Raw genomic sequence first — 25,576 nt, forward strand, 5'->3', positions numbered from 1 at the left:
TCGTTGGTCCTTAAAGTGTTCCTGCACAGAATAACTGATGTGACAACCGTGGTATGTGAGACAGGAACAGCGGGAGGTGTTATGGGGATTATACAGCCGTGTAACACGAGACTAAGACGAAGGTTGATGCCTTGCATGGTTACATGCAGGGTCAAATCAGAACTAGAAACCTGGTCTTCCAGCTTCCTGTCCATTACTCTCTTCAAGCCAGATAACTTACAGAACGGGAAGTCTTTAGAAATACTCATTAACATTAAACAAGTGCCTTAGGTTTAAAACCGATTCTGTTCTCTGTTTCATTACTCCTTAAGTTACATGGATCCAGTATATTGAAGATCTTGACATAGGACTTACCACTGTGATTTCTGTAAGAGAAAAACTTTACCAGGAAAACTGAATTATTACCACCTGAAAACCCTCATCATATTGATTTCTACCAGAGTGCTTTAAAATATAGTACCCAATGAACGTTCTACTAGCATGATTAATAAATGCATCAACAAACACAGAGACACAATAAGGATTAGAAATATACAGGATAGCCCTGGATGGTGTGGCTCAGTGGAGTGAGCACCGGCCAGCGAACCAAAGGTCACTGGTTTGATTCCCAGTCAGGGAACATGCCTGGGTTGCGGGCCAGGCCCCTGCATTTGGGGCCTGCAAGAGGCAGCTGATCAATGTTTCTCTCACCATCAATGCTTCTCTCCCTTTCTCCCTCCTTTCCCCTCTCTCTAAAAATGAATAAATAAAATCTTTTAACAAAAGTAGTATAGGGAAAGCCCAAACCATCAGAAAAATTCCATAGCCTAGAGGACAGACTTTAATGTGCCTTCTCTGTCACCTGATCACCTTATCTAAAGCAGATTCCCTTATCCTACAGCCCATACGTTCTCCAGCACACGTCACAACTGTGATTGCCTCACTTGGTTTTTTATTTGCTGAACATCCACCTTTCCATCCCACTCTAAGCTTCCTAAGGACCCAGATCACTACCTGTATCCACCACTGCGGTCCCAATGAGCGGCACAATGCCTTGTCCAGGGTAAGTGGTCACTGAACGGTTATCAGATGAATGGAGGTAAAACCTAGAACACACAAACACAAGGCCCGCAGGCCGAATCCGGACCTCCACCTTGTCTTATCCGACCTGGCACCTTGTTTCTACCTGGCAGCAGCACCGAGCTCCTTGCCCCTAGTTAAGTAGTTCCATTTACACAGTCCTAAAACTGTATTCAGCCCTTTGAAGGCAACTGCGAGGCTGATGCGGCCCCCAGTTAAAATAAGTTTGACACCCCTGACCTAGAAGAAACAGAAGGACTGAAAACATCAAGTTTTCCTAAGAAAGCAGGGCACACAGAATACACTTAACATATTTCCAGTGGATGGATGCGTAGCTAGTGGAGAGTGAGCCTTAAGAGATCACTGGTGCACCTCTAGGTAACGTGTCTCAAGAAAGGGCCCAAACAAGCAATCCATCCTCTCTACTCTTGTTGGTCTAAGGAAAGCAGGGCCTTGTTGACTGCTGACTGGCTGTACATCTTTGCTTCTAACTGCTTCCCTACAACACTTCAAAATCAATAACCAGTTCTTATTGTGAAAGGTAAAATTTGGTCCTTAAACGGACTGAACTCAGCAAAAACTCTTTTGTTACAGTTACTCAGTAACCAAAAATATCTTCTCAGCTGTCACGTACAGTTATATCTGCATTCAAAACACAAGGAACTCCAAGAATGTACAAGAGAACATGCATTGGTTGCCAGGGCTCTGCCACCTTGCTTCTTTTCCCAGCAGCTTGGGACCAGAGTGATGTGACTGAGTACCAGCTCTGCAAAGGTCAGAAGGGCCTGAGTTTACATCCTGGCTCAACCACGCAAGCCTGAGCAAGTTATCTAACATCTCCAAGACTCAGTTTCCCCATCTGTAACGCAGAGAATGTCTGCCTTCAAGGTGCTCTCAGAATTGCACATCTAAAGCCCCTAAGACAGTACTCAGTTGTAGGTGCAAATGGAGTTCCTGTCCCTAGGGGCATACTGTGATTTCTGGCTTCAAGGCTACAGAAAGAAGGGGAGCCAAGCGTTCGTGTTCCTTCCACTGCCTTAACCCACAGAAGATGCTCAATTAATGAGGAATGGGGAGGGAAAAGAGAAAACGCAGGGAGAGGAAATAACCAAGGACCTGCCTGATGGCCCAGACCTGCAGTGCCCAGTAAGGTAGCCACTAGCCACTTGTGGCTGCTGAGCACTAGACATGAGGCTTGTCCGAATGGAGACGTGCTATACAGTGTAAAAATGCCGGATTTCGAGGGCAATATAAAAAAAAATGTAAAATATCTCTAATAACTTCGTATTGATTACCTACTGAAATGGTAGTATTTTGGATATATGGGGTTAAATAAACTGTATTATTAGAATTTTGCCTGTTTCTTTGTTTTAATGTGACTACTAGAAAATATGTGACACACGTGGCTCGGGAGACGGCGTTATACTTCTACTGGACAGCGCTGGCTCGGACCGACACCTAACGTGCCGCCCGGATGGGGTGGTCGCGATTCCCCCATTCTGCAAAACTAGGAGCCTGAGGACAACGAGGCGGGGCCGGCAGCCTACCTGGTGACAACCAATGTCGCTGGGACTCCGCACCTCAAACAGCACAGTGCTTGGAAGGGGAGCGCGCCCAGCGGGGAAGGGGAGGTCGGTCCTGGAGGCGCACCCCCGGCCCCAGGCCGGAGCCCCGCACGGCCCCGCAGGGCCCCGCCCGGTGGGAGGCCTGAGACAGGCCGGACCGCGCCGCCCGCAAGCTTAGGCCCGGCGCGGACACAGCGGAGTTCACTGGCAGGCCCGCCCTCCCGGCTCGGTGAGCCTTGCCTCACCTCAGCTGCCGGTCATACTTCTGCTCCTTGAGCAGCTTCCCCGGGTGCGCCATGGCCGCGGCAGCGCAGAGAGCCGATCCCGAGCGGAGTACCGCCACAACCTCCCCGAGCGCGCAGGCGCACTAGGTGCCCGCCGCGGCCGCGTTGCCTCCTGCGCGCCGCCCGCAGGGGGCGCTGCCGCTACACTGCGCACGCGTCGCCGGTGCGCCCCAGCGTGTGCCGCCACAGCCAGGACCTAGACTGGGACTGGGGGGGTCAAGTCTTCCCTCGTTCCGTAAGCCCCTCTAGTCATCCGTTGGGTGACTCTCCGCGGGCGGTATTTGTGGCGAACTCCGGCTTTGGAATGAGGCCGATTTGGATTTTAACCACTTTACTAGTTGTGACATCTGCTCTTTACCTCTCAAATCCTCCGTTTTTTCATTTGTGCAATGGGGATAAATGGATCTCCGTCACAGGGTTCCATTAGCATTAAATGAGATTTTGTATACACAGAGCCAGACTCACAAAAAATCCTGTCTAAATAATAACTTTCACCATTATTGTGATTATTATTTACCCATGTTACCCATCATCTCATGCAACAAGCCCACTTTGAGGGCCTGTTTCAAAGACCCAGGCTCTGTTCCTGGGGAGGTCACAGCCCGGGAAGGGGAGAGGGACAGTAAACAAGTACTTACGAGACAACGTAGCCCTCCTATAGATAGAGGGAAGTGGAGGAGCTGAGGGGTGCACATAGGAGCCCCACTCACTCCCCCTCACCAGGAATGTTTCATGCAGTATGGGCAAGGAAGAATATTTTCAGCAGAAGGAACAGCAGATGTCATCACTGGGACGAATCCTTCCCTGCCTCCTAGCTTCTGGTGGTTTGCTGGTAATCCCTGGCTTACAGCTGCAGGCAGCACTTCCGTGGCTGCCTCTGTGGTCACAAGACATTCTCCCCTCCTGTTTCTATGTGCTCTTCTCTCACTCTTTTTTTAGTCCTCACCTGAGGGTATTTTTTTAATTTTAATTTTAATTTTTTAAAGATTTTATTTATTCTTAGAGAGAGGGGAAGGGAGGGAGAGGGAAAGAAACATCAATATGTTGTTGCCTCTCACACACCCCCAACTGGGGACCAATCCCACAACCTAAGCATGAGCCCCAACAGAGAATGGAAACCACAACCTTTTGGTTTGTGGGGTGATACCCAACCCACTGAGCTACACAAGTCAGGCCTGTTTTGTTTTTTAAGTTGATTTTAGAGAGAAAGGGGGGAGAGAGAGAGAAACATCTATTGGTTGCCTCCCACAGGCTCCCCAACTAAGGATCAAACCTGCAACCTAGATATATGCCCTAAACAGGAATCGAACCTGCAGCCTTTTGGTGTATGGGACAATGCTGCAACTAACTGAGCCAACAGCCATGGCTCCCCTTGTCTTCTTATAAGAACACCAGTCACATTGGATCAGGGCTCACCCTAATGACCTCATCTTAACTTGATTACATCTCTAAAACCCCTATTTCTAAATAAGACCACATTCACAAACTGGGGGTTAGGACTTCAACAACTTTTGAAGGATACAATTCAACCCATAATAGCATGTAAAAGTGCCTGTGCTAGAGCTGTGGGGCTTGATCAGACACAAACCCTGCCATCTGGGAACTCAGGGCCCATGAATGAGTTTTTCCTATTGTGGAGGACAATGCATCAGGTATCACTGGTTTTCAAAGTGTGGTCCTGGATCAGCAGCAATGTGAAGTGAAGTGTGGTTCCACATCACTTGGGAACTTGTTAGAAATGCAGGTTCTCGGGCCCCATCCCAGACCTGCTAAATCAGAAATTCTGATGCACGCTCTCAAGTTTGAGAACCTCTGATCCAGGCCAGTGTCACACTGAACAGATGGGAAAACTGAACCCCATAACCACAGTTCTGAGTACTGACATGCCAGGCAGGCCCTTGACGCGCATCACCTCATTCTGTGCTCCTTTGTGCTCACCCAATGAACAGAAGCTATTGCTCACCCCAGTTCACAGGCAAGAGAGCAGAGGCTTGGAGAGGTGAGTAGATTCCGAAGTCTCACAGCTATGAAGAGGAGGTGTAGGGATTAGAAGTAAACACTCCAACAGATCAGGCAAGACCCAGCTCATATCTATTTTGCTACCTATCATTGTTGGTCCTAGCTAGTGGAGACTGAGTTCCCAGGAAGTTTGGGGCTAGCTCTGCCCTGGAAGAGCTTTTTTTTAAAACAAACAAACAAACAAACTAGAGAAGGAGACTGAGAGGGAGAGAATTATCAATGTGTGGTTGCCTCTTGCACCCCCTGTACTAGGGACCTGGCCCACAACCCAGGCATGTGCCCTGAGTGGGAATTGAACTGGCAACCTTTTGGTTTGCAGCCCACGCTCAGTCCACTGAGCTACACCAGCCAGGTCTGGAAGAGCTTATAATCCATGGGAAAACAACCAGGAAGAATCAGTCACAACCCAGGACACTCAGGCCTGGGCACCTATCCCTACCTGCCTGCCCTTGCCCATCCTAGCCCTTCTCACCCTGGTGCACATTAGCCAGTCATTTGCCTCTCCTCCCCACTCCTCCCCTGAGACAGCTGTGGGTCTGTAGTGATCACAACTGTATCACCCATGCCTGGCCCAGCGTTTGGTATCTAATAAGTCTTCAACAAATGTGCATTGAATGAAAAAATACATTTCTGAAAGTACTTTCACCATGCTTTCTGCATTTTTAAATGCCTTACTGGCAATCTGTATATCATCTGATATGGTATTTCCACTCCTAGCAGTTTATCCCAAGGAAATCATCAGACACGCACAAAGCTGTATAAATATGGATGTTCACTGCAGAGCTATTTACAATAGTGGAAACTGGAAATAACCCAAACGCTAAAGCATTGTGTCAAATTCTCCAAGGCTGACCAAACAGGAAAATGCTAACCTAATGATGGGGGGTGAGGGGAAACTGGTCACAAAGTTATACACGTTATTCTGATTGTTTTTTAAGCAATACAAATACATATCAAAAAAAAACTGCTCAGGATGGTCAATAAAATGTTAACAGTGTTGATTCTTGAGTCACATGACCAGTAGTTTAAGTTTTCTTTTATATGCTTTTCTGATTCTTCCAAGCTTTCTGCAATGAATAGTTGCCACTACTATAATTGGAAAAGGAATATTTGAGGTTTTACATGTGCCCAACAAGGTAAGGAGAGGGGAATGAACAGAGGTCTTAGGGTCCGAGGAGTGCATCATTGGTGTCAGGCATCTCAAGGCATCACCTTATCTGACCATAATTATCCTATTAACCCTTAGATTCCCTATTCCCACCTTACAGATGAGAACACAGACTCAGAGAGATTAAGCAACTTTCCCCAGGTCACACAGCCAGTGATGCTGGAAGCCAAGCCCAGGTCGGTCTGAGCCCACAGCCCAGGCTCATTCCATCCTTCTGCATGCACACATCCCCACACGTACTTGGAGGGAAAATGTTTTTTTAAAAAACACAAGGAGCTATAATTCTGATCTTAGAATTTCCAGGTCATAGGGCTTCTAGCCTGGCCTGCCGGTCCTGTGCATAATATACGATGAAGAGCAGGCATGATTCTGTCTGTAGGTGCAGCATTGGACATCTGTTTTCTGCGCCAACACTCACAGGGATGCCCGTAGAGTGGGTAGCAGAGGAATGAGCCCCTCATCACCTCATAGAGCAAAGACACTGTACCTTCAAGAGGGAAAGTGAGATCAGGTCGAAGATGCTTGATGAATGAGATGTGGCTATGCAAGCTGCTCCTGCCCTCCTCCCCAGCCCTTCATCATAACCCTCACATCTCTGTGCTCCGCCTTCTCCAGAAACAGTGCAATTCAGGAGCCACTGATGCCAGTGAGACCAAAGAGTAAATCCAGAGCAGTGAAATCAATTCAGCTTCAAAGACAGCACGCAATTGAGACAGGAGGCACCTGAATGAGGTCACAAGCTCTTCCAAGTTGACCTGAATGGGCTGCCGGTGCAACTGGGGCTTCACCTGAGACGGTCAGACTTCATTGGCTCCTCTCATCTTCCTGAGTTCCCAGCACTGGGAGAAAATTGCTGCAGACAGGCTGCAGGAAGAAAAGAATCGGATCAACTTTTATTTGGTTTTTAGAGAGGTAATGCAGTTGGCTCTTGAACAATGCCCAGGGTAGGGATGCCAGAAGTCCCCCACCCACGCAATCCAAATTCCACGTATAACTTTTTCTTTTAATTCTCACCTGAGGACACTTTTTTCATTGCTTTCAGAGAGACAGGAAAGGAGAGAAGAAGGGAGGAAAAGAAACATTGATGCAAGGGAGAAGCAGCTATTGGTGGCCTCCTGTATGCGCCTGGACCAGGGATTGAAACTGCAAACTAGGTATGTACGTGCTCCGACCAGGAGTCAAACCCACAACCCTTCGGCTGTGGGACAACACTCCAATGAATTGAGCCACACTGGCCAGGGCAGCACTTAGAACACTTGACTCCCCCAAAACTGAACTACTAATAGTTTACTGTTGACTACAGCCTTACTGATAACATAATCTATTAATACGTATTTTGTATGTTATATGTATTACATGCTGTATTCTTACAATTAAGTTAGAGAAAAGAAAATGTTACTAACAAAATCATAAGAAAGAGAAAATACATTTACAGTACTGTATTTATTGAAAAAAAAAATCCTCGTATAAATGGACCTGTGCAGTTCAAACCTATGTTGTTCAAGAGTCAACTGTACACACTTTATATTCTTCTGAAAGGAGTAGGCAGTATAGTGTCCCTCCCACCGTTCTGGCCTCCAGTCTCCTCCTTGGAGGCAAAGAGTCTCCCTAGCTTCTCTTAACTCCTTCCAGAGAGCCTTGCATATAGATGCAATATGCAAATGACAATCAAATTTAAAATCCACTTCCTCCTCCTCCCCGTGATTTCAGACATGTCGAATAAGGGACTCAGCAGCCCTGGGTTTTCATCCTTGCTTTGTCACTGTGCACCACGACTGAACTTTTCTGAGCCTTGCTTTCCTCATCTGTAAAATGGGGTGAAAAATCCCTCCCGGGTTGCTGTGCAGATTAAATTGGATACAAAACTATGTAAATAATTCCAATTCTATTTTTTAATACTGTAAATAAATATGGAAAAGGCCTGGGTCACTGTGAGGCAGAAGTGGGTCAATGTAGTAGACACTTTGGGCCCATCCCCAGGCCCCTGAGGGTGTTGCAACTACCCCAGGAGAGGGTGGCAGGCTCCTCTTGAGATGAATAGAGGCTGCAGGCTTCATGGAAGCAAACCTTTGTCTTCTGGTCTGAAGATGACATTTCTGGCTTGGAGACCTGGGGCCTTGACAATGTTTCATTCTCTGTCACTTGCTAGTCTTGGGGCCACCCTGTCCACGCCCTAGGGTCCTACTTACCCTAAGGGTCCCTTTTAGCTTCTGAGTCAGAGAGGAGCATCTAGGCAGGGCTTAGAAATCACAGGCTGATCTTGAAAGTTATCAATTAATCTCTACCACTCTTCCTGGGGAACTGGGGTTCAAGGGCTAGGGGAGAGAATCTAAGACAGCCACCGAGAGGTAAGGGAGTCAGGAAGATGGAATGGCAGAATCCTTCACAAGGTCAGCCAAGAGCAGGATCTGAAACAGTCTCCTCTGGTGAAGGTCAGACCAGCAGACATTCCATAAGTACCCCTTTATCTCCTGTTGGGTACAGGTCCCTTTGTGGAATCATTTCCTGTCCTTCCATCCACCCATCTGTGTGTCTTGCCAGAAGTGCCTGCTGAGGCCTAGCCAGAGACTAGCCCTAGCCTTGGCACCAAGCCACATCCTAAGATGAATCAGATTAAGCTGGCTGGAGCCAGTGGGTGGAAGACAAAGGATGTACCAGGGGGAGGGCACAGCAAGAACCAGGGCTAGAGGGTGTGAAAATGTTGGGCTGAGGCCAGCCATGAAGTTGAGTGCAGCGTGAGGGGTCTGAACTCCTAGCAAGGGTCCCAAAAGTCATGGGGAAGCAAGGAAAGGAAGGACAGGGGGCTTCACAGAGACAGGCAAAGAGTCTCGGGCAGAAGCAGGAAGCAATGAAGAGAATGAGACAGTTGGAGGCAGGGCCTAGACTTGGTTCCAGGGTATCTATGGGCCTGTCTTCAGGCCACTGGTTAGTGCCAAAACTCCCCTCTCCCCCCTTAAGTCTCTGGCTCCTCCTGGGCCAGGGGTTTGGACTGCTAGTTCTGCCCTTGCCCTCCCCCAAGGCTCCCAGACCCCCAAACCCACAGGAACCACTTGCCTCCAGCCACAGGGGAAGTGGTCGAGAGCACAGAGGCTGGAGTGAGACAAACTGGGAGTGAATTCGGCACTGGCTGGCTGGCTGACCTAGGACAAGTCACTCCAGGCCTCAGTCCCCTATGCTGAAAGAGTGCTAATGGAAGTACGTACCACCCAATGTTACAGGGAAACTGAGAGGTTTAGAGGACAAGAAGGACCCAAAGCTTGGCCCAGAACCTGCCACAGTGTCTGGCAAACAGGAGGAGCTCCAGTTCTCAACACAATGGTCAGTGTAATTTGAATTTGAAGAGGACTCTCCAGTCCCGGCGGACTCAGGGCCCAGAGCCCACATCCTCAGTGGTAGGATTTACCGATCAGGAACAAGCCTGGGGAGGGGAGGGAATGTGGAGAAACCCCAGCAGCCCTCAGCAAGAGCAGTCTCCAGTGTCCCAGAGCCCGTACACGTGCTGGAGGAAAGGAGGGAGAGTCATCCAGGCAAGACAAGAGTGGAGTTGGGGGAGAGGTTCACGTCCCTCTAGCCCCACTTCTCCACTTGGGGCTCAACTGGCGGGCGGGCGGGGGCGGTGCCTGGCCGGCCTCCCTTGTCTTGCCCGGGGCGGGGGGGCGGGTCTCCCGGGAACTGCTCCTCCCGTCACTGCTCTAAGAGGCTGCTCCGCAGCAGCGAGCGGGGCCCGAGCTGCAGCCTGAGCCAGCGGAACTGAGCCCAGTCCACAGATACACGGCCGCGGGGACGGCAGCGGCATGACCGGCCACCACGGCTGGGGCTACGGCCAGAACGACGGTAGGCACAGACCTTGGCCGGCTGGGATCCTCCTCTGCGACTCGCGCCCGGCCGGGTTTCCAGGACCCGCAAGTCCCCCACTCTCCTGGCCAGATCCGGACCCCACCTCTCATCCTGCCCCTAGAACCCGGCCCACCTGCCCGGCCCGAGCCCTAGCTCCCCTACGCCTGGCGCAAAGTCTGCGCTGCGCCCCAACCCGCCCAGCCGCCAGCTGCGCTGTGCCGCCTCCTCCGCGCAGCCTCCGACCTCCGGACTCACGCGAACGCGGGCCCCAGCCACCCGCTCCCCGCCCCCCCGCCACACACTCACCCATCTCTCGTGGGCCCTTGGGCAGAGGTGGCCTAGAGCAGCGGGGGCGGTTGGGAAAGAGCGCTGTGCGTGGGTGCGGGATGCGGTGCGCGCACGTCGTGTGTGCAGGAACATCCCGGGAGTCTGTCTCCGCTTGGGCAAGGGCTCAGTGTCCCCGGGACAGCGTCCCTGCGGGGGGTGTTTACGCTTACCTGTTGGCAGGGACGTGAGGGAATGGTGCATTTGCGTGTGCACGCATGTGTCTGGCTGTCTCCATGGAGCAGGGTGTCTGAACACCTCCTAGTGTGAGACGTGACCCACACCATCCTCCTGATCTGCCCTGGAAAACAGCTCCTCAGTTCTGCTCTCAGTTTCTTTAGGGTGCAGAGGAGGGGAGAAGGGGCTGAAGGTGAAAGCCAGAGTGCTTGGGTGTGGGTCTGGGGCAGGTCAGTTCCCTTTTGGGCTGTTTCTTACCAAGCTGGTGTGATTGTCTGGGGTAAGGGTTTCCCCCTTTCCCTGAGGTGGACAAAGAGAACCCAAGATCCAGGCTACCAGTAGACCCATGCAGGGCAGGCAAGGGTGGAAGAAGGAGGAGTACTAGTGGGAGGAACACTTCCCATCCCCACTTCTCTGGGGAGAGGCAGTCACTCCGGGGGGGGGGGGGGTCGGGAGGTTGCAATGGGCCAGAGGGAGTTAGAGAGATGCTGTGGCATATCTGCCTCCCTCAGGGACCCCAAGGGCACAGGAGCATCTTTTGGAGGGGTGAACTCCAGACCTAGGCATGCAAAAGCTAGAAAGAGGCATTCAGAAAAAGGCGACAGAGACCACTAGCGATGGAGAGAAAGGCAGAAAAGGTGCAGGTGGACAACCCGTAGAAGATTATCTTCCCACCAGCACCTGCTCCAAGCCAGCTCCTGGGTACCTCCCCAGATTCAGAGTCCCCTAACTTCAGCCTTCCTGCTAGTCCTGCCCACCAGCTCTGAGCAGCCAGTATCCTATGAGCCTACCCCATGGCCAGCCACCTTCACCCAGCCAGACCTCGGCGGTCCAGTCTAGGGGTGCTGAGGGAAAAAAGGACAAAGGATAGAGGTGCCAGCAGGCGGCATACTCACAAGATTTCAAAAATAACCCAATGAGTCTGGGACACGATTCTGAGTCATCCACTGGGGACACAGCTCTGTTGGCACCTGCTGTTATTTTCTCAGGAAAACTTAAGAAGCCAAAAAACAGGGAGAAGCACCAGCCGGCAATATCTCTAAAAATAGGCTGCACCTCAGGATGTTTCCCAGGGAGATGCTGAGCCTCTCAACCGCAGATGGGGCCTCTGGGAGGCAGGTGGTAGGTGCCCGTGGGTGTACACGCAGGTGCGTGTATATGTGTGTGTGTACTTGCATGTGTTTTGCTGTAGTCTCTTTGTGCAGATCTAGGTTTGCAACAGGGGGTCCCTGTGTGAGGGTGCATATGCGTGTGTCAGATCTAGTTGACAGGGTGTGTGTGTGAGTTTGTACACATGTGTGTTAGTGGGCCTAGCCACTCAAATCCGGTGAGTTCTGGTCACTGTGCACCTGTGTGCATACATGAAAATCTCTATGGATCTGTAGGCACAGGCCTGGGGAGGACAGCTGGGGGCAGTTCATGCATGTGCTATGTTTATGTAAGTGCCCAAGTGTACATGCACACATGCTTGAACGGCCCTCGGTTCCCTCATCTGTGAAATGGGGACCACACTGGTCTCTGCTTCACAAGGTGATTATGAGGAGCACATGCATATCACAGAGACAAAGCCAGGATGATGGGGACTTTTATTATTATTATCACAAACAACGACACAAACATGTCTGAGGTGCAGGAAGAGGCCCCATACCTGACATGGTCAGGTCAGGGGCTTCAGATGCCTGAGGGACCTCCTATCAGCTCTGGGTGGTGAGTTTTAGAGGGGTCATTTCGAAGACAAGGAAATGGAGGGTAAGTGGAAGATCTGGGATCGGAGCTCCAGACCGCACAGCTCCGAAGCAGGGGCAGAGGTCTGAAAGGATACAAAGGAAACCATCCCCCATAGATGCCTTCAGCCTGAAGCCCAGAGATCTGGGATGGCCTGAGTCCTTGCCCTCTACCCACCTACAGGCCCCTCACAGTGGCACAAGCTGTACCCCATTGCCCAGGGATACCGCCAATCACCAATCAATATTGTGTCCAGCCAGGCTGTGTACTCGCCCAGCCTGAAGCCACTGGAGCTTTCCTATGAGGCCTGCACATCCATCAGCATTGCCAACAATGGCCACTCTGTCCAGGTGGACTTCAATGACAGTGATGACCGATCGGGTAAGTGGCACCCAGCAGATCCTGGTGCCCCTCCACCTGGGGTCCTAACCCTGTTTTGGGCAGGCTCAGGAGGGGCAGCATGCTGTGGTAGGGAAAGAAGACTCCACTTCTCACCACCTGTGAAGCCATGGCCTGAGCCTCAGTCTCCTTAGGCAGGAAATGGGAGCGGTAAGACCTTATTTTCCTCCCTAGGATCGTAGAGAGAAAAGCCGAAAAACTGAAGTGATGTTTGTAGTGCTGGCGTATAACAGATGCTCCGAAGCTCAAGAAATGCTACTTCTCTCCTTCCCTTCTCTTTAGTGCTTTAGGTTGGGTTTGTTTTCACTTCACTCCCTGCCCCATCACTGACCTGCTGTGTGGCCTAAGGCCAAACCCTCCTCTCTGTGTGATCTGGCCAAGCCCAGCAGAGAAAGAAGGGCGCTAAAATGTTCTGTGTGCCAGGCCCCTTGCTAAGGTCCCAGGCAGCTCTTTTATTCCTCTTAAGAACCCACCTCAATAAGATGGAAAAGTAGAGACTCAGTGGCCCAAACCAGCCAGGTCTGACTCCAAAGGTCCTCTTTCCAGCCCACACACAACCTTAAGATGGCAACGATCCTGGGCCAGAGATCTGCCAACAGGAAGTAGTGGCACTCTTTCCAAGGTCTCTTTGCCCTGGGATTAAAGTCCAGGTTCTATTAAGATAAATTCCTAGGCAGAGGCCTCAGGAATACTTCTCCGTGAAGCAATTGTGTCTTTCTGACCAGGCCTGTGAGTTGTGAGGTGTGAGGTGTGGGGTGTGGGGTGGGGCAAGGAGGAAACTTGCTGGAGTTTCTTGTGTAAGAAAGTGACAGGAACTCTGCCTACCCCACCCCACCCCCACCCTACACACATAATAAAAGCACTCAAGGGAATTTATGGTTCAATTTAAAAATCAAGGGGCAGGGAAGAGGAAGGAAGCCAGATAGGAGTGATTTTAGTTGCCTAGCCCTGAGTTTCCTGGTAGGCTAGGAAAAAAAGTAAAGAGGATCCTTTATAGTTCTTGCTGCAGAAAGGAGCAAATCCAGCAGATCCTCAGAAGAGAGACATAGCTCTCCTGGTACCAAATTCTAAGAAAAGCCTCTCACCCAGAGCTTTGAGGAAGGACATGGAGCTCTTGATGACCCTAGATTAGGGTGTATGAAGGAGCTGTTTTTATGTGGCTATACCTTCTAAACAACCTTCAGAGGGCACTGAGAGTTCAATTCAGATCAGTAACTCAGTGAAAGGCTACCGTATGGGGTGGAGGTGGGAGGCCCAAGGGGGCATGCCTCTGGACCACTGACCCAAGGGCTCACTTTCAGGTCTGGCTGGGATTCCCTCCTCTACCAGAATGCCCAGACCAGAGGGGGCAGGAAACCAGTGGAAGGAAGGTGGGCTTGGGAAGCCAGATAGTGGGAGCTCAGCCACTCACCGGCTGTGTGACCTTGGGCAGGATACCTACTTTTCTGAGCCTTAGTCCCACACCTGTTCAATAGGGGTAACAGTGTATCCCCCACCCCCCGTCAAGGTTTCTGTGGGGGTTGATGCCTATGGGTGCAGAACACATAGTAAGTACACAGTGAATGGCAGTGTATTCTATGGTCAGGACAAAGGAAGGAGGCCAAGGGAGCCAAGTTCAAGGGTTTAGGGAAGGAGTTCATTCTCTGAGAGACCATACTCTGGGGTCCCAGCTAGGGGATGGGTCCCCACAGGCTATATCCAGGAGCTTAGCCTGCAGGACAGACAGCAAGGAGGGTTAGGCCTCTGGACTGTCCTGTGTTCGTCCTCCTCCTCCCCCTCCTCCTCCTCCTCGAGGGGCCCACAGGGAGCAAGGCCCTGCCCTGGTCACTCATCCTGAAGAGGCCTAGTGGAACTCTGAGCCCAGGGCCGTCACCTGATCCAGGGGCTCACATTCAGGCCTGGCAGGGGCTCCTTCCACTGCCAGATCCCTTTCAGCTAGAAATTCAATCAGTCCCAGAAGGCCTTATGCTTGGCCCCAGTTCACCAGATATCAGGGTGGGAAAGTCATAAAACCAGCACAAGTGGGGTCCACCAAAGAGGCCAGGATAAGGGGTGTGCATTGGAGGTACCTAGACCTAGCCACCAGAGTGGGAGCCCTCAGGAGCTGGCCTCTGGACAACACCAGGTCCTGGGGAGGCAGCATGGCCTGGTGATTAGTGGCTTGGGCTCTGGACTTACAAAGGAAATGCAGGCTTATATCCTAGCTCAGTGCCTTGCTGTGTGACCTTGGGCAATTGCCTTGCCCTCTGCGTACTTTGGTTTCCTCCTTTATAAACTAGAGGTAATAAATTCTGTCCCTCATGAGCTACTATGAGGACTAAACAATATAATCCTCCTGACTCCACCCTGAGTCAGAGCTCCAGACAGGGGAGGCCTATTGTCAGTGGTAATGGGGAGCTTAGAGGCAAGGTTCCAGCTTCCATGCAAAATTGGGTAGGAGTTGGGGTGGGGGTTGGGAGGTGGAGTGATGTGTTCTGTCAGAACCAGACTCTCTGCCACCTGCAGACTGCCAGGGTTTCTGCCCTGGCCCAGCTGAGGGCCCAACGAACTGAGTGGAGACTGACCCAACACCAATTACCCCGACCAGTTTTTCAAATGAAAAATGTATCCCCCATCCTGGGCACTGCCCTGACCCTGGCATTGCTGGGCAGTCTGGGCTCTCTCACACCGATTGCTATAAGCCCCGCTTCTACCCGCAGTGGTGACTGGGGGCCCCCTGGATGGGCCCTACCGGCTCAAGCAGTTCCATTTCCACTGGGGCAAGAAGCACAACGTGGGCTCGGAGCACACAGTGGATGGCAAGTCATTCCCCTGCGAGGTAAGGGCCCTCCTGCATAGGAATGCCTGTACTGCTTGGGGAAGGAGTGGGGGAATGGACAGTCGGGTTTGGTGGCTGCCTGGTGTGGGGATCTGGAGTGAGTGAGGAGGAGCACCCAGGAGCCTTTGGGAGAGACATCCTACACCTACCCCCAGCATAGGGTCTTCCTCCTGGACTTTGCCCACTGCTGTCCTGGTGTCCAGAAGGAATTTTCTGAGGGACAAATCCAGTCCCTTGCTCACAAGCCTTCAAGGACTGAGCTTAGCATTCAAGGCCCTGCATGAACTGGCCTTGCAGGGCCTCATCTTCCCCCAACCTCACCCCACACTGCCCTGCAGGTAGTGAATTCCCTGCTTCCCACACCGGGCTCTTTTATACCTCCAGGCTTTTGCCCATACCTCCAGGTATTCCACCTGGAGTTCCTTTCCCCCAGGGTTCCATTTGATAGCCTCCTAATTATTCTTTGGACTTAGTGCAGTGCCATCCTTAGGGAGTGTCACACTGAATGGCCATTAGCTATTTCATAGTTCATGGCAGGCAGGGCCTGAACCAGATGCCTCTTTGGTTCCCTGGGGCTCAGGAAAGGGTTGGGCCCAGAGCAGGGTGGATGCTATGTGTGCCATTTGAGGGCTTCTGGCGGCCACTTGGGTTGGTAGGCCTGGGAGGTCCGACAGCCTGTCCCTCCTGCAGAGGGGCCTGGAGTCTGATGGGAGTGAAGGAAGCCTGGCTCTGAGCTCCCGTGGCCCCTGGGAGGTGCTGAGCCCTGGCCTGGCCTGTTGTTAAACCTGTAGCTGCACCTGGTTCATTGGAACGCCAGGAAGTACAGCACCTTTGGGGAGGCAGCCTCAGCACCTGATGGCCTGGCTGTGGTCGGTGTATTCTTGGAGGTGAGGGGGCTTTACCCAGGACCAGGAGGGGCATGGGAGGCTTGGTACTGCCTCTGGTTCTAAAACACAGTGGTACTGGGCTCACACTACCCTCTCCCTGACAGATGGGGGACGAGCACCCCAGCATGAACCGCCTGACGGATGCACTCTACATGGTTCGGTTTAAGGTGAGACCAGGGTCCATGCCTCTGACCCAGAGCAGCCTGGTGGGAGGGAGGAAGAGGCTACGGGACGGAGTGGACACATGTGCTCTTCCATTCTGGCAGCAAACCCTCACTGAGATGAAGGGGGCAGGGCAGCACCTGCACCTGACTCCTCTTCACCAGGGTCAGTGGCCCCCCGGAGTGCCCAGCAGGCAGACATGGTAGCCTTGTCTGGTTATAGGATTGATAAGATACTTGTCACATTTGTTCACGGTTGTCTGGCAGGCAGCACCAGTGAGGGCCGCTGAAGGCAAGGGAGAAGATGTGATGGCCAAAGGGCTCCTGGAGCTGCAGCTTTTACATACACGCACATGGGGGGATGGGCCCCGGTCCCGGCTGGGAGATGCCATCTGGGATCACAGACATTTGCCCCCAGTTTGCATCAATGAGCCCAGGAGAAGCTTAGATCCCCTGACAGAAATGGGTGGGGAGGCTGCTGGTCTGGTCCTGGAGGGAGGTCCATGCTGGTTCCTGGGTTCCCTACCCTGCTGCAGGGCACCAAGGCGCAGTTCACCTGCTTCAACGCCAAGTGTCTGCTGCCTGCCAGCCGGCACTACTGGACCTACCCGGGCTCCCTGACGACTCCCCCACTAAGTGAGAGCGTCACCTGGATTGTGCTCCGAGAGCCCATCAGCATCTCTGAGAGGCAGGTGAGTCCTCCAGGTAGAGCATCAGGTGGAAGGATACAGCAGTCAGGGTCCACCCCAGGCAGTGTGACTCTCCCAACCAGCAACCCACAGCCTGTGGTCCCTCCCACCACTGAGGCTCCCATCTTTTGCGAATAAACATTCAGATTCTTAGATGGGAGTTAGCTTGATTGACAGTTGTTAGAACCCAGACACAGGCTGGGAGGGGAGATCCCTGGATCCTGAGGCCACACCTACTGAGTTAGAATCTGAATGCTGCGTTTTCTGATCTCTTAGCTAGATGGGATTGGAACTGGAACTAGGGGGAGCAGGGTCCCGATTCAGAGGCCCTTTAGTGAGTAAATGATTGAGGTTGGGGTCCCAGGAGAGAATGAGTAGCGGAGGCTAGGGACAAGAAGAAGAAGGGGCAGAGCTGACTGCGCAGGGTATGCCAGATGACGAGTCTGGGATCGGAGGGAACCATAGCCCCCCCATCCCCCCCTGAGTTTCTATCCTGCCTTCTCAAGATGGAGAAGTTTCGGAGTCTGCTTTTCACCTCCGAGGAGGATGAGAGGATCCACATGGTGAACAACTTCCGGCCACCACAGCCACTGATGGGCCGTTTGGTCAAGGCCTCCTTCCGGGCCTGAGCAGCCCGGCTGCCTGGCCAGCCACCAAGGCATCATCTTCCCAAGGGCTTCCTCATCAGCAGACACCAAACCATCTGAGGCTCTCTGCCTGGGGGGTGCTATGGCGCCCCCATCAGCTGGCTTGCTCCTCGGCTACCCTACAGGCTTCTTGATAGGATCCTTGAGTCAGGGAACACCCCTCAGCTGCCCTGGGAACAGGAAGGACAGGAGCTGAGCATGTTCCAAGCCTGGGGCTTTCTCTGCTTTCCGAGATCCAAAGGTCCCTGGGAACCTCCTCTTGTCTTCTTCCCCACTGGCAATGGCAGCAGCCCCACCCTGAGTTCACACTGTGACGGACGAGACCGAGCTCTCTGGGGCAGGCAACTGGCATTGCCAGGAAGACTCAAGCAATAATTAGAGGTGGGCAGAGCTGCCCTCTTGGCATTACCTCTTCTGCAGGCCTCCGCCATGCACGCACCTCACTGCTGGGCCATTAAAAACACTCAGCCTGCTGGAAGCGACATGGCCTTCTCCCTCCAGCCACCTGCTGCCATGGGCAGGTACTGGCTACAGCTTATGTAGTATCTCGCCTCATCCCCACCCAGCCACCAAAGCCACCTACATGACAATCCATCCATGCAATGACTAATAAATTCATTCAACCTTGCAACAAACACCCCTCGAGTGCCTGTGCTATTTCAAGTTCTGTTCCAGGCATTGGGGAGGCGACAGTGGTGAATCAAGCACAGTATGTTGGGAGGGACAAGTATACTGAGCAGGTAAGCGTTATGGAGAGGGCAGGGCAGGGGCTGTGGGGGCAGAGAAAAGGGGGCGCTTAACCTCATCTGGTGAAGTAATTAAATTCCAAGGCAGAGAGAGGAGAATAATACATTTGAAGCTAGGGAAGAGCAGATACGCAAGCTCAGAGGTGAGAAAGCCCAGAGTGTTTGTAGGGCGGGAGCTCTAGGGGCAGGGCCTGAGACTCTAGCCCAGGGCTACTGGGGAGTCATAAAGGGTCTGGGGAGAGGAGGGGCAGAGCCAGATGTGCAAAGAGGGGAGAGCCCTGTGAAGTGTAGATGAGTTGGCATCAGGATGGAGGTGGTGGCCCGTGGCCAGGAAAGAGACAGGGTGGTGGAGGTGGGAAGCAGGGGGCTGAATGAGAGAGATTTAGGAGATGGAGCTTACAAGGCAGCATTTGGCTAGCTGTGAGGGAGAGGGGAGTGTGGCGAGTGTCCCTGGGTAGAGAGTGGGGCCTCTAGATGGGCTGGGAAGCCTGGGGAGGAGCTGGCCAGGGTGGACATCCAGTACGTGCAGGGGCCTGAAGGGGAGGAGGAGGAAGCAGTGGAATGGTGAGGTCTGAGCTGAGGAGGGAGGTGGAGGGTGGTGGGCTGCTTTGGAGCATCTTAATTCAAGGTGGTGGGTGAGTGAGGGGGCCCCGGGATGGCTGGAGGACAGCTCCACCCATGTAGGCACTCCTTGTCTGTTATAGGGGCATTTTCTCTCTACCTGTTGCAGGTAACCATGAGAAGCGTGGTGTCTGGAAGATGTGTTTGCTCAGCTTGGGTGCAGGTAGCAGCAGGGAAGTAATGCTAGTAATGCTGCCTCTGAAGGCAGGCAAAGGGGCTGGGGCAGATGTCTGGCTGTTTCATGCTCCTGGAACTGTAATTACCCCCATTTTACAGATGAGGATGACGAGGCCGGGAGCTGTTAAGTAGGCAAGTGGCAGAGCAGGATTTGAACCTGGAACTGTCCACCCAATAACTCTCCTGCTCTATGCCACAGCAACTGGGTCCAAGGGTGGGCTGGGGGATGGGCACAGTGGTGGCCACATGGAGGTGGTATAACAGACCCGATGCTGCTGGTCCTGCCAGGGACTTTGGCCAGCCGCTCGCTGGGATGGTGGCACCGCAGTCCTGGCACCACAAAGGACTTGAGAAATGGGAGCTCGTTTTGTAATAATTAACCCAAGCCTGCCAAGAATCTTCACTCCCTAAGCCCTTTCCCTTAATTCATTTTAAAATCCAAACTATTTTAAAGCCGAAATTGGCCTCTTTCTGTTGTAAGCACAGCCCCGGCTTGACCCTGTTATATCCAAACGGGATGTCCCAGCTGGATCCCAAATGCTTCCCGAAAACCTGGTCTCAAGGGACCCAGGACTGGACCATGAATCCTCATTTGAGGCCAGGTCGCTTCCTGGTAGTGATGCTTTGGGGAGTGCAAGACAAGATGGGCTCTGCTTGCTCCCAAGAGTCCATCTCTGGGGAGCCAGGGCAGGTCTCAAAGGGACATGGGTTGGGGGCCCAGGGCCAGTGGTTACAACGTGCCCAGTATGTATCCAGGCCCAGGGCAGAGGATTTGCCCCTGGAGGAGCCAGGCCCTGGACCCCAGAGCAGGAGTCTCCCTTCTCTGGGCTGGGCCTCTGGAGATGGGGTGGCTGTGCAGACCCCGTCCCCTAGAGCTTGTACCTGCAGAAGACTTGTTCCCAACCTACGGTTACCTCCACAGCCACTGTGGCTTCAGTGGCCTGGGCCAGGGGCTGCCCTTAGGGCCAGCCTGGGACCCCCACCTACAAAGCCCTCATCTGTGAGGAGAGTGGTCTGTGGCCTGAGCAAGGGTTGGGGGCAGGGACAGAGGTGGGTCTGAGGTGCAGGTTGAAAGGTAACCTAACAGAGTTGCTGAAAGAGTTGTGTCTGGAAGGGGCCACACTGATGCCCAAGCCGACAGGGATGGTTGGCTGCAGCAGGAGCTGGTCTTGGGGTGGGAGGGAGGTCCAATAACAGTATCTGCCCAGACAGGACATCTTGGGGAGCTTCCCACATCCATGGGTCACAGCGTCAATGCTGAGCCCACCCTCAAAAGCAGCATGTACTGCTGGCTTATTAGGATTCCGAGGAGATTGGGGAATGTGACTCTTTGAGCATGGAAGGTTCTGGTGTTTGTCCCGCAGTCAGAGGCAGGGCCTGGAGAACAATTCATCCCTTTTTGTGCCTTTGCTCATCGTCTCTAGGGCAGATGCACTGGCCTCTACACCTGGGCGTCACACCACATGGCATGCAGGCCCTCCAAGGCTTGTGTCTCCTCTGTAACATGGAAATGATGTCATGCGAGTGACATATATAATTTAAAACTTTCTAGAAGCTCTATTTTATTTTATTTTTAATCCTCATCCAAGGACATGCTCAGAGAGCCTAGAGACAGGGGAAGAGAGGGAGAGAAGAGAAACATCGAGGCAAGAGAGAAACATCAACTGGTTGCCTCTCACACTCGCCCCGACTGGGGACTGAGCCCACAACCCAGGCTTGTGCCCTGACTGGGAATTGAACCTGGGACCTTTTGGTTTATAGGACGATGCTCCAACCAACTAAGCCACATTGGCCAGGGCTAGTAACTCTACTTTAAAAGGTAAAAAAAAACAAGTATATTTAATTTGAATAATATATCTTATTTAACTCAATTATATCTAAAGTATATTATCATTTTAACACATCATCAACATAAAAAATTAACGAAGTATTTCACATTTTTTGCATTAAATTTTTGGAATCCGGTGTATATTTCATACTTAACAATATCTTGATTCAGACTCGCCACATTCCTAGTGGCAAGACCACGTGGGACCAGTGGCTACCATCTTGGATAGTGCAGCCTGAAGTGATGTCACCCTTTGCAGGGCCATCTGCTAGCAAGATGTCTAGGCAGTCTCCCTTCGTGGGCCTGCAGCCAGGCAAGGTGATAGCAGGAATGAGTCAGATCTGGTCCAAACCTCTGTCCTCCACAAGGGCAGTCTCAGAGCATTTGATGCCAACTTGGCTCTCTCATTCCTTCTCCAAGAAACCTCCCTAATCCCCACCTCACTCCAGTCTGCCTGGCCCTGCCCCAGGCCACCTGGCAGGACCTTGGCTCTTCCTCCAGGAGAAAGGCCAAGACCCTAAGAGACTGTCAAGAATGGTGGAAGGTGATGATATCCCTGAGAAGGGTCCTGACTTGGTTGAAGAGACTTGATTAATCTGGGAGGGCTTCCTGGAAGAGGTAGCCAGGGCAAAGTACAGTTGACCCTTGAACAACATGGGTTTGAACTGAATGGGTCCACTAACACAGAGATATTTTTCAGTAAATGTTTTAAGTGTATTTTTCTTATGATTTCCTTAGTAACATTTTCTTTCCTCTAGCTTATTTATTGTAAGAATACAGTATATGAAACATATGACATACAATATATGTGCTAATCGACTGTTTATGTTATCGGTGAGGTTTCTGGTTAACAGTAAGCTATTAGTAGTTAAGTTTTGGGGGAATCAAAAGTTATACACGAATTTTTGGCTGCATGGGGGGAGGTTTGCACCCCTAACCCAGCATTGTTCAAGGGTCAACTGTAGCTGACATCCCAGCAGAGGCTCAGGAGTCTCTGCAGCTCCTGAGAACATTTACCAGACAGAGGGAGGGAGGCCTGGCTCTCCCCCAACATGTATGAACAAAGCGGGGATGTGTGACTGGAGACACACAGATCCCCAGGCTCTGGAGGCATTAGTTACCAGGCAGAAGTGTACCTTTCCATTCAGGGGTCACGGGGAGCCACTGGAAGTCTGGAGCAGGGGCTGAGGGCCTCCTGGAGTGGAAGGAGAGGACTCTCTCTCTGAGGCTCAGAAAGCACAAGGCATCCCTTGGCCCAAATCCACCTTCCAACGTAGGCAAATTCTGGCAGGTGCAATTCATCCACTCCTCCCGGCCCTGCAGTAAGGACACATGCCTGGGGCCTGGCATTTCCTGGCTTGGCAGTCTGAGTCTAATTTAAATCCCTCCAGCTGCAACCCAAATGTTTTTGTCTTCAGAGGCATGGGAGGGTGAGCAGGTGACTCTTTATTCCCACTGAGCTGCTGTCTTGGGACAAGCATTGTGGGAAAGGCATGGGGACACAGTGGCCCCAGGGTCACATGGGCTCCTAGGGGTCCCTCAGGTTTTCAGGAAGGGGCTCTTTCTCCTCCTCCTCCTCCTCTCTCAGCACCTGCTCTGCGTGACAAGTCCTTGGTTGCCTTGGGCACGGGTGCCTCCAGAGGGCACTGCCCTGTCTCTCCAGTTACCCAGGCCTCCGGGGACACTAGGGAGTGGGTCCTTGCTGCTGCTGTTGCTCCTGAGTGTTCAGGAATAGGGTTTGGGCAGGGGTACAATTCTTTCAGCCAGAGGAAGCCATGGCAGAGATCCATCAATGAGCGGTCCAGGGAATCCTGGAGCATCCAAGCTGAAAGAGTTCCATGACCCCACTCTACAGGTAGACCAGCTGAGGCCCAAGGAGGGAACAGAGTCTGCCAAAGTGACCTGGTGGGAGACCTAGAATGTATGACTCCTGGTTCAGTGCTCTTCTCTCATCAGGAGAGCCTTACATTTCAAAAACACCCATATGCCGAATAATTCCATCATGGAACCTGAAATCCTGTCAGCTGAGCTTCATTGCTCAGTTAAGACAAGGTCCCCGATGAAATGCAAGTTCCCCCGGGAGGGATATACACCTTCAGGGGGAATGATTTTGTCGCCTCCTTTTCAGTCTGCTATATGACCTCTTCTCTTGGCCTCCGTTTCTCCGTCTATAAAATGGTCTATGGGGGCCAAAGGTAGGACTTGATGGGGGAGGGAAGGTAGCTTTCCCAGAAGAGTCAGGCTGTGACACAGGTGGGGCGCAGGCAGCTCTGGATCTCAGGATGTGGGTTACCCCCGGGTGTCTCCTAAAGTCAAAGGGGCCATAATGCTCGACCAAAACGGACAGGGGCGGATGACTAGAAGAGCCTCCTGAACCTCAGACCTTTGCTCATTAATATGACAGGAGAGTACCTGGGCTGAGTTTCCCACCAGCCCAATGTAATGGGGGCTCAGAGCTAGATTTAACTGACTTATAGAAAATAAGGACATTCCCAGCGTTTCATGTAACCAAGTCCATGATCTATGATGCACACAGAACAACGACATCTGTACTTTAAAAGTCGGTGCTGAGAGAATGCTCAGTTTTCTCTCCTAGGAGAGCAAGATCTGGTGGCATAATTTCCAGAACATGCAGGTGAGCTTAAAAGATATTCTGGGGACAACCAAACCTTTGAAACCCTGGCCCCAGTGCTAAACCTAGAAGCCTGTGGTTTCTGGGGGCAGCAGAGGGGACTGGGAGGAGAGCTCCCCACCCTGTGTGGCTTGCTAGGTACAGAACTGCTCACACGGGTCCTTTGACCCGTGGCTTGGGGGTTGGGGGCCATGTGCCAACCTGGCTGCTCTAGCTGGCACCGGTGGTGGCTCCAGCAACTTAGCTAGGGGCTCAGGTCAGGGCAGCGGCAACCAGCTTTACAGTTGTTGGGGCGCCTGCCTCCATCTCAGTGCCCTCTGAGGTCAGAGGTCATGCTGGGAAAAGAAACTCCGGTGTCTGGCATCAGTCAAGAGCTGACCAACCTCAGCCAGGTCACTGAGTCCTTGCTAGAAGCTGAGACCCCTAGAGACGGACCCCCAGCACCCGCAGCACACAGGACCCATCCATGTCAGGGGATGTCAGGCTTGGGCTCCTTTTTTCTGCCCTGCTTCACAGTGACACCTGGGAGAACTGGGGGTGCAGTCGTGGAAGCAGAGAAAGGAAGGGTCAACATTTAGGGTTCCACTCTCAGACCCAGAGCCCCTCACCCCAAAGCCATTCTACTTTAGCATAATTTCAGACTTAGGGAAACCTTGAAAAAAAGTATCAATGAATACCCACAGGTTGGTCACCAAGACTCCCGTTTTATCATATTTGTTCTCTCTCTTTCTCTTTTCACATATACATATCTTTTTGAACTGTTTGAGAATACATTACAGCCAAGATAGCTTTTTACCTCCAAATACTTCAGTGGTTTTTCCTGAAAACAAAGATACTCTCTTACATAAACAGTACAAGCATCAAAATCAGGAAATTAACATTGTTACATTACTATTACCTAATCAGCACACCTAATAAAGATTTGGCCAATTGTCCCATAATGCCTTTTGTAACCCCAATAAACTACAAGGTCAGGCCTTGCACTCAGCTGTCCCGTCCCTGTCCCTTCAGCGTCCTTCTCTCTGACAGGCCCTCAGTGTATCTCTGTCTTTCCAGACATGGATGCGGGTGGAGAGTACAGGCCCGTGAGTAGTAGAATGTTCCTCAGTTGCATCTGTCAGGGGTTTCCTCGTGGACAGACTCAGTTATGAAGTTTTCGTAGAAATACCGCCAAAATGACCCCGTGTTGTCTTCAGGTACATAATGTTGATTTGTCCCATTGCTAGCAAGGTTAACTTTGCTTTTTGGTTTTGGGGTTTCAGAACTGAAGCATAACATATACACAGAAAAAGTACACACACTCCGTGAACTTTCAAAATCTGGACGCACCTGAGGAACCAGCACCCAGATCGGCAAAAGTGCAGTGCTAGCACCCCCAAACCCCTGTGTTCTCATAAGTTCCTACCTCCCAAGAGTAACCACCAACCTGACTTCTAATAGTGTGAATTACATTTGTCCATTTCAGACTTCAAATAGATGAAATCGTTCATTTCGGAATCCTCCTTAGTGTCTGGCTTTTTCGCTCACATTATGTTTGCGAGATTCTCAGAGCTGACTTTTTATAATCAGGGCAATGCCTCTCCTTATAAGCCTTCAATGACAACTAAAGAAAATATAATTCATCTACACATAATTTCAAATATTAATTCAATACCTTAGTTGTAACATCAAAGATAATTATTTATACTATAGAATAAATCATACTCATGTATCTGAATAGGTAATTTTTGATAAAGCAATACATGTGTCAGGAGGTAAATGCCAGGGCACTAGGACCCTGAAGATGGGATGAGGTTTTCTGATGTTTGTGCCC

At 51.7% G+C, this 25,576-nt stretch overlaps 2 protein-coding genes across 7 annotated transcripts in view; one reads left to right on the top strand and one right to left on the bottom strand.

Moving 5' to 3' along the window:
* The window catches only part of NAE1 (NEDD8 activating enzyme E1 subunit 1), a 29,572-nt gene extending 18,851 nt beyond the window's left edge, over positions 1 to 10,721 (bottom strand). The window contains exons 1-2 of one of the 6 annotated variants that reach the window (XM_053914830.2): positions 10,430 to 10,721; positions 6,819 to 6,959 (exon numbers count right to left, since the gene is read on the bottom strand). Coding sequence is in view for 1 of the 6 variants with exons in the window: in XM_024556225.3 (XP_024411993.2) it covers positions 2,870 to 2,922 (53 nt within the window). In the remaining 5 variants the exon portion in view is untranslated. Of the gene's footprint in view, positions 1 to 993; positions 1,086 to 2,869; positions 3,003 to 6,582; positions 6,677 to 6,818; positions 6,960 to 9,941; positions 10,086 to 10,238; positions 10,402 to 10,429 lie in introns of those variants that run through there. The other 5 variants (XM_053914827.2, XM_053914828.1, XM_053914831.1 and 2 more) reach the window with 5 other exon arrangements.
* CA7 (carbonic anhydrase 7) lies at positions 9,772 to 18,394 on the top strand. The gene is made up of 7 exons (XM_024556007.3): positions 9,772 to 9,929; positions 12,342 to 12,539; positions 15,257 to 15,375; positions 16,167 to 16,262; positions 16,367 to 16,429; positions 16,960 to 17,115; positions 17,619 to 18,394. The coding sequence occupies exons 1-7, from the start codon at positions 9,890 to 9,892 to the stop codon at positions 17,739 to 17,741; spliced, it is 795 nt and encodes a 264-aa protein (XP_024411775.1). The 5' UTR covers positions 9,772 to 9,889; the 3' UTR covers positions 17,742 to 18,394.
* Positions 18,395 to 25,576: the final 7,182 nt, after the last annotated feature.

Source organism: Desmodus rotundus, chromosome 12 (assembly GCF_022682495.2).
Source record: "Desmodus rotundus isolate HL8 chromosome 12, HLdesRot8A.1, whole genome shotgun sequence".
NCBI classification, from domain to species: domain Eukaryota; kingdom Metazoa; phylum Chordata; class Mammalia; order Chiroptera; family Phyllostomidae; genus Desmodus; species Desmodus rotundus.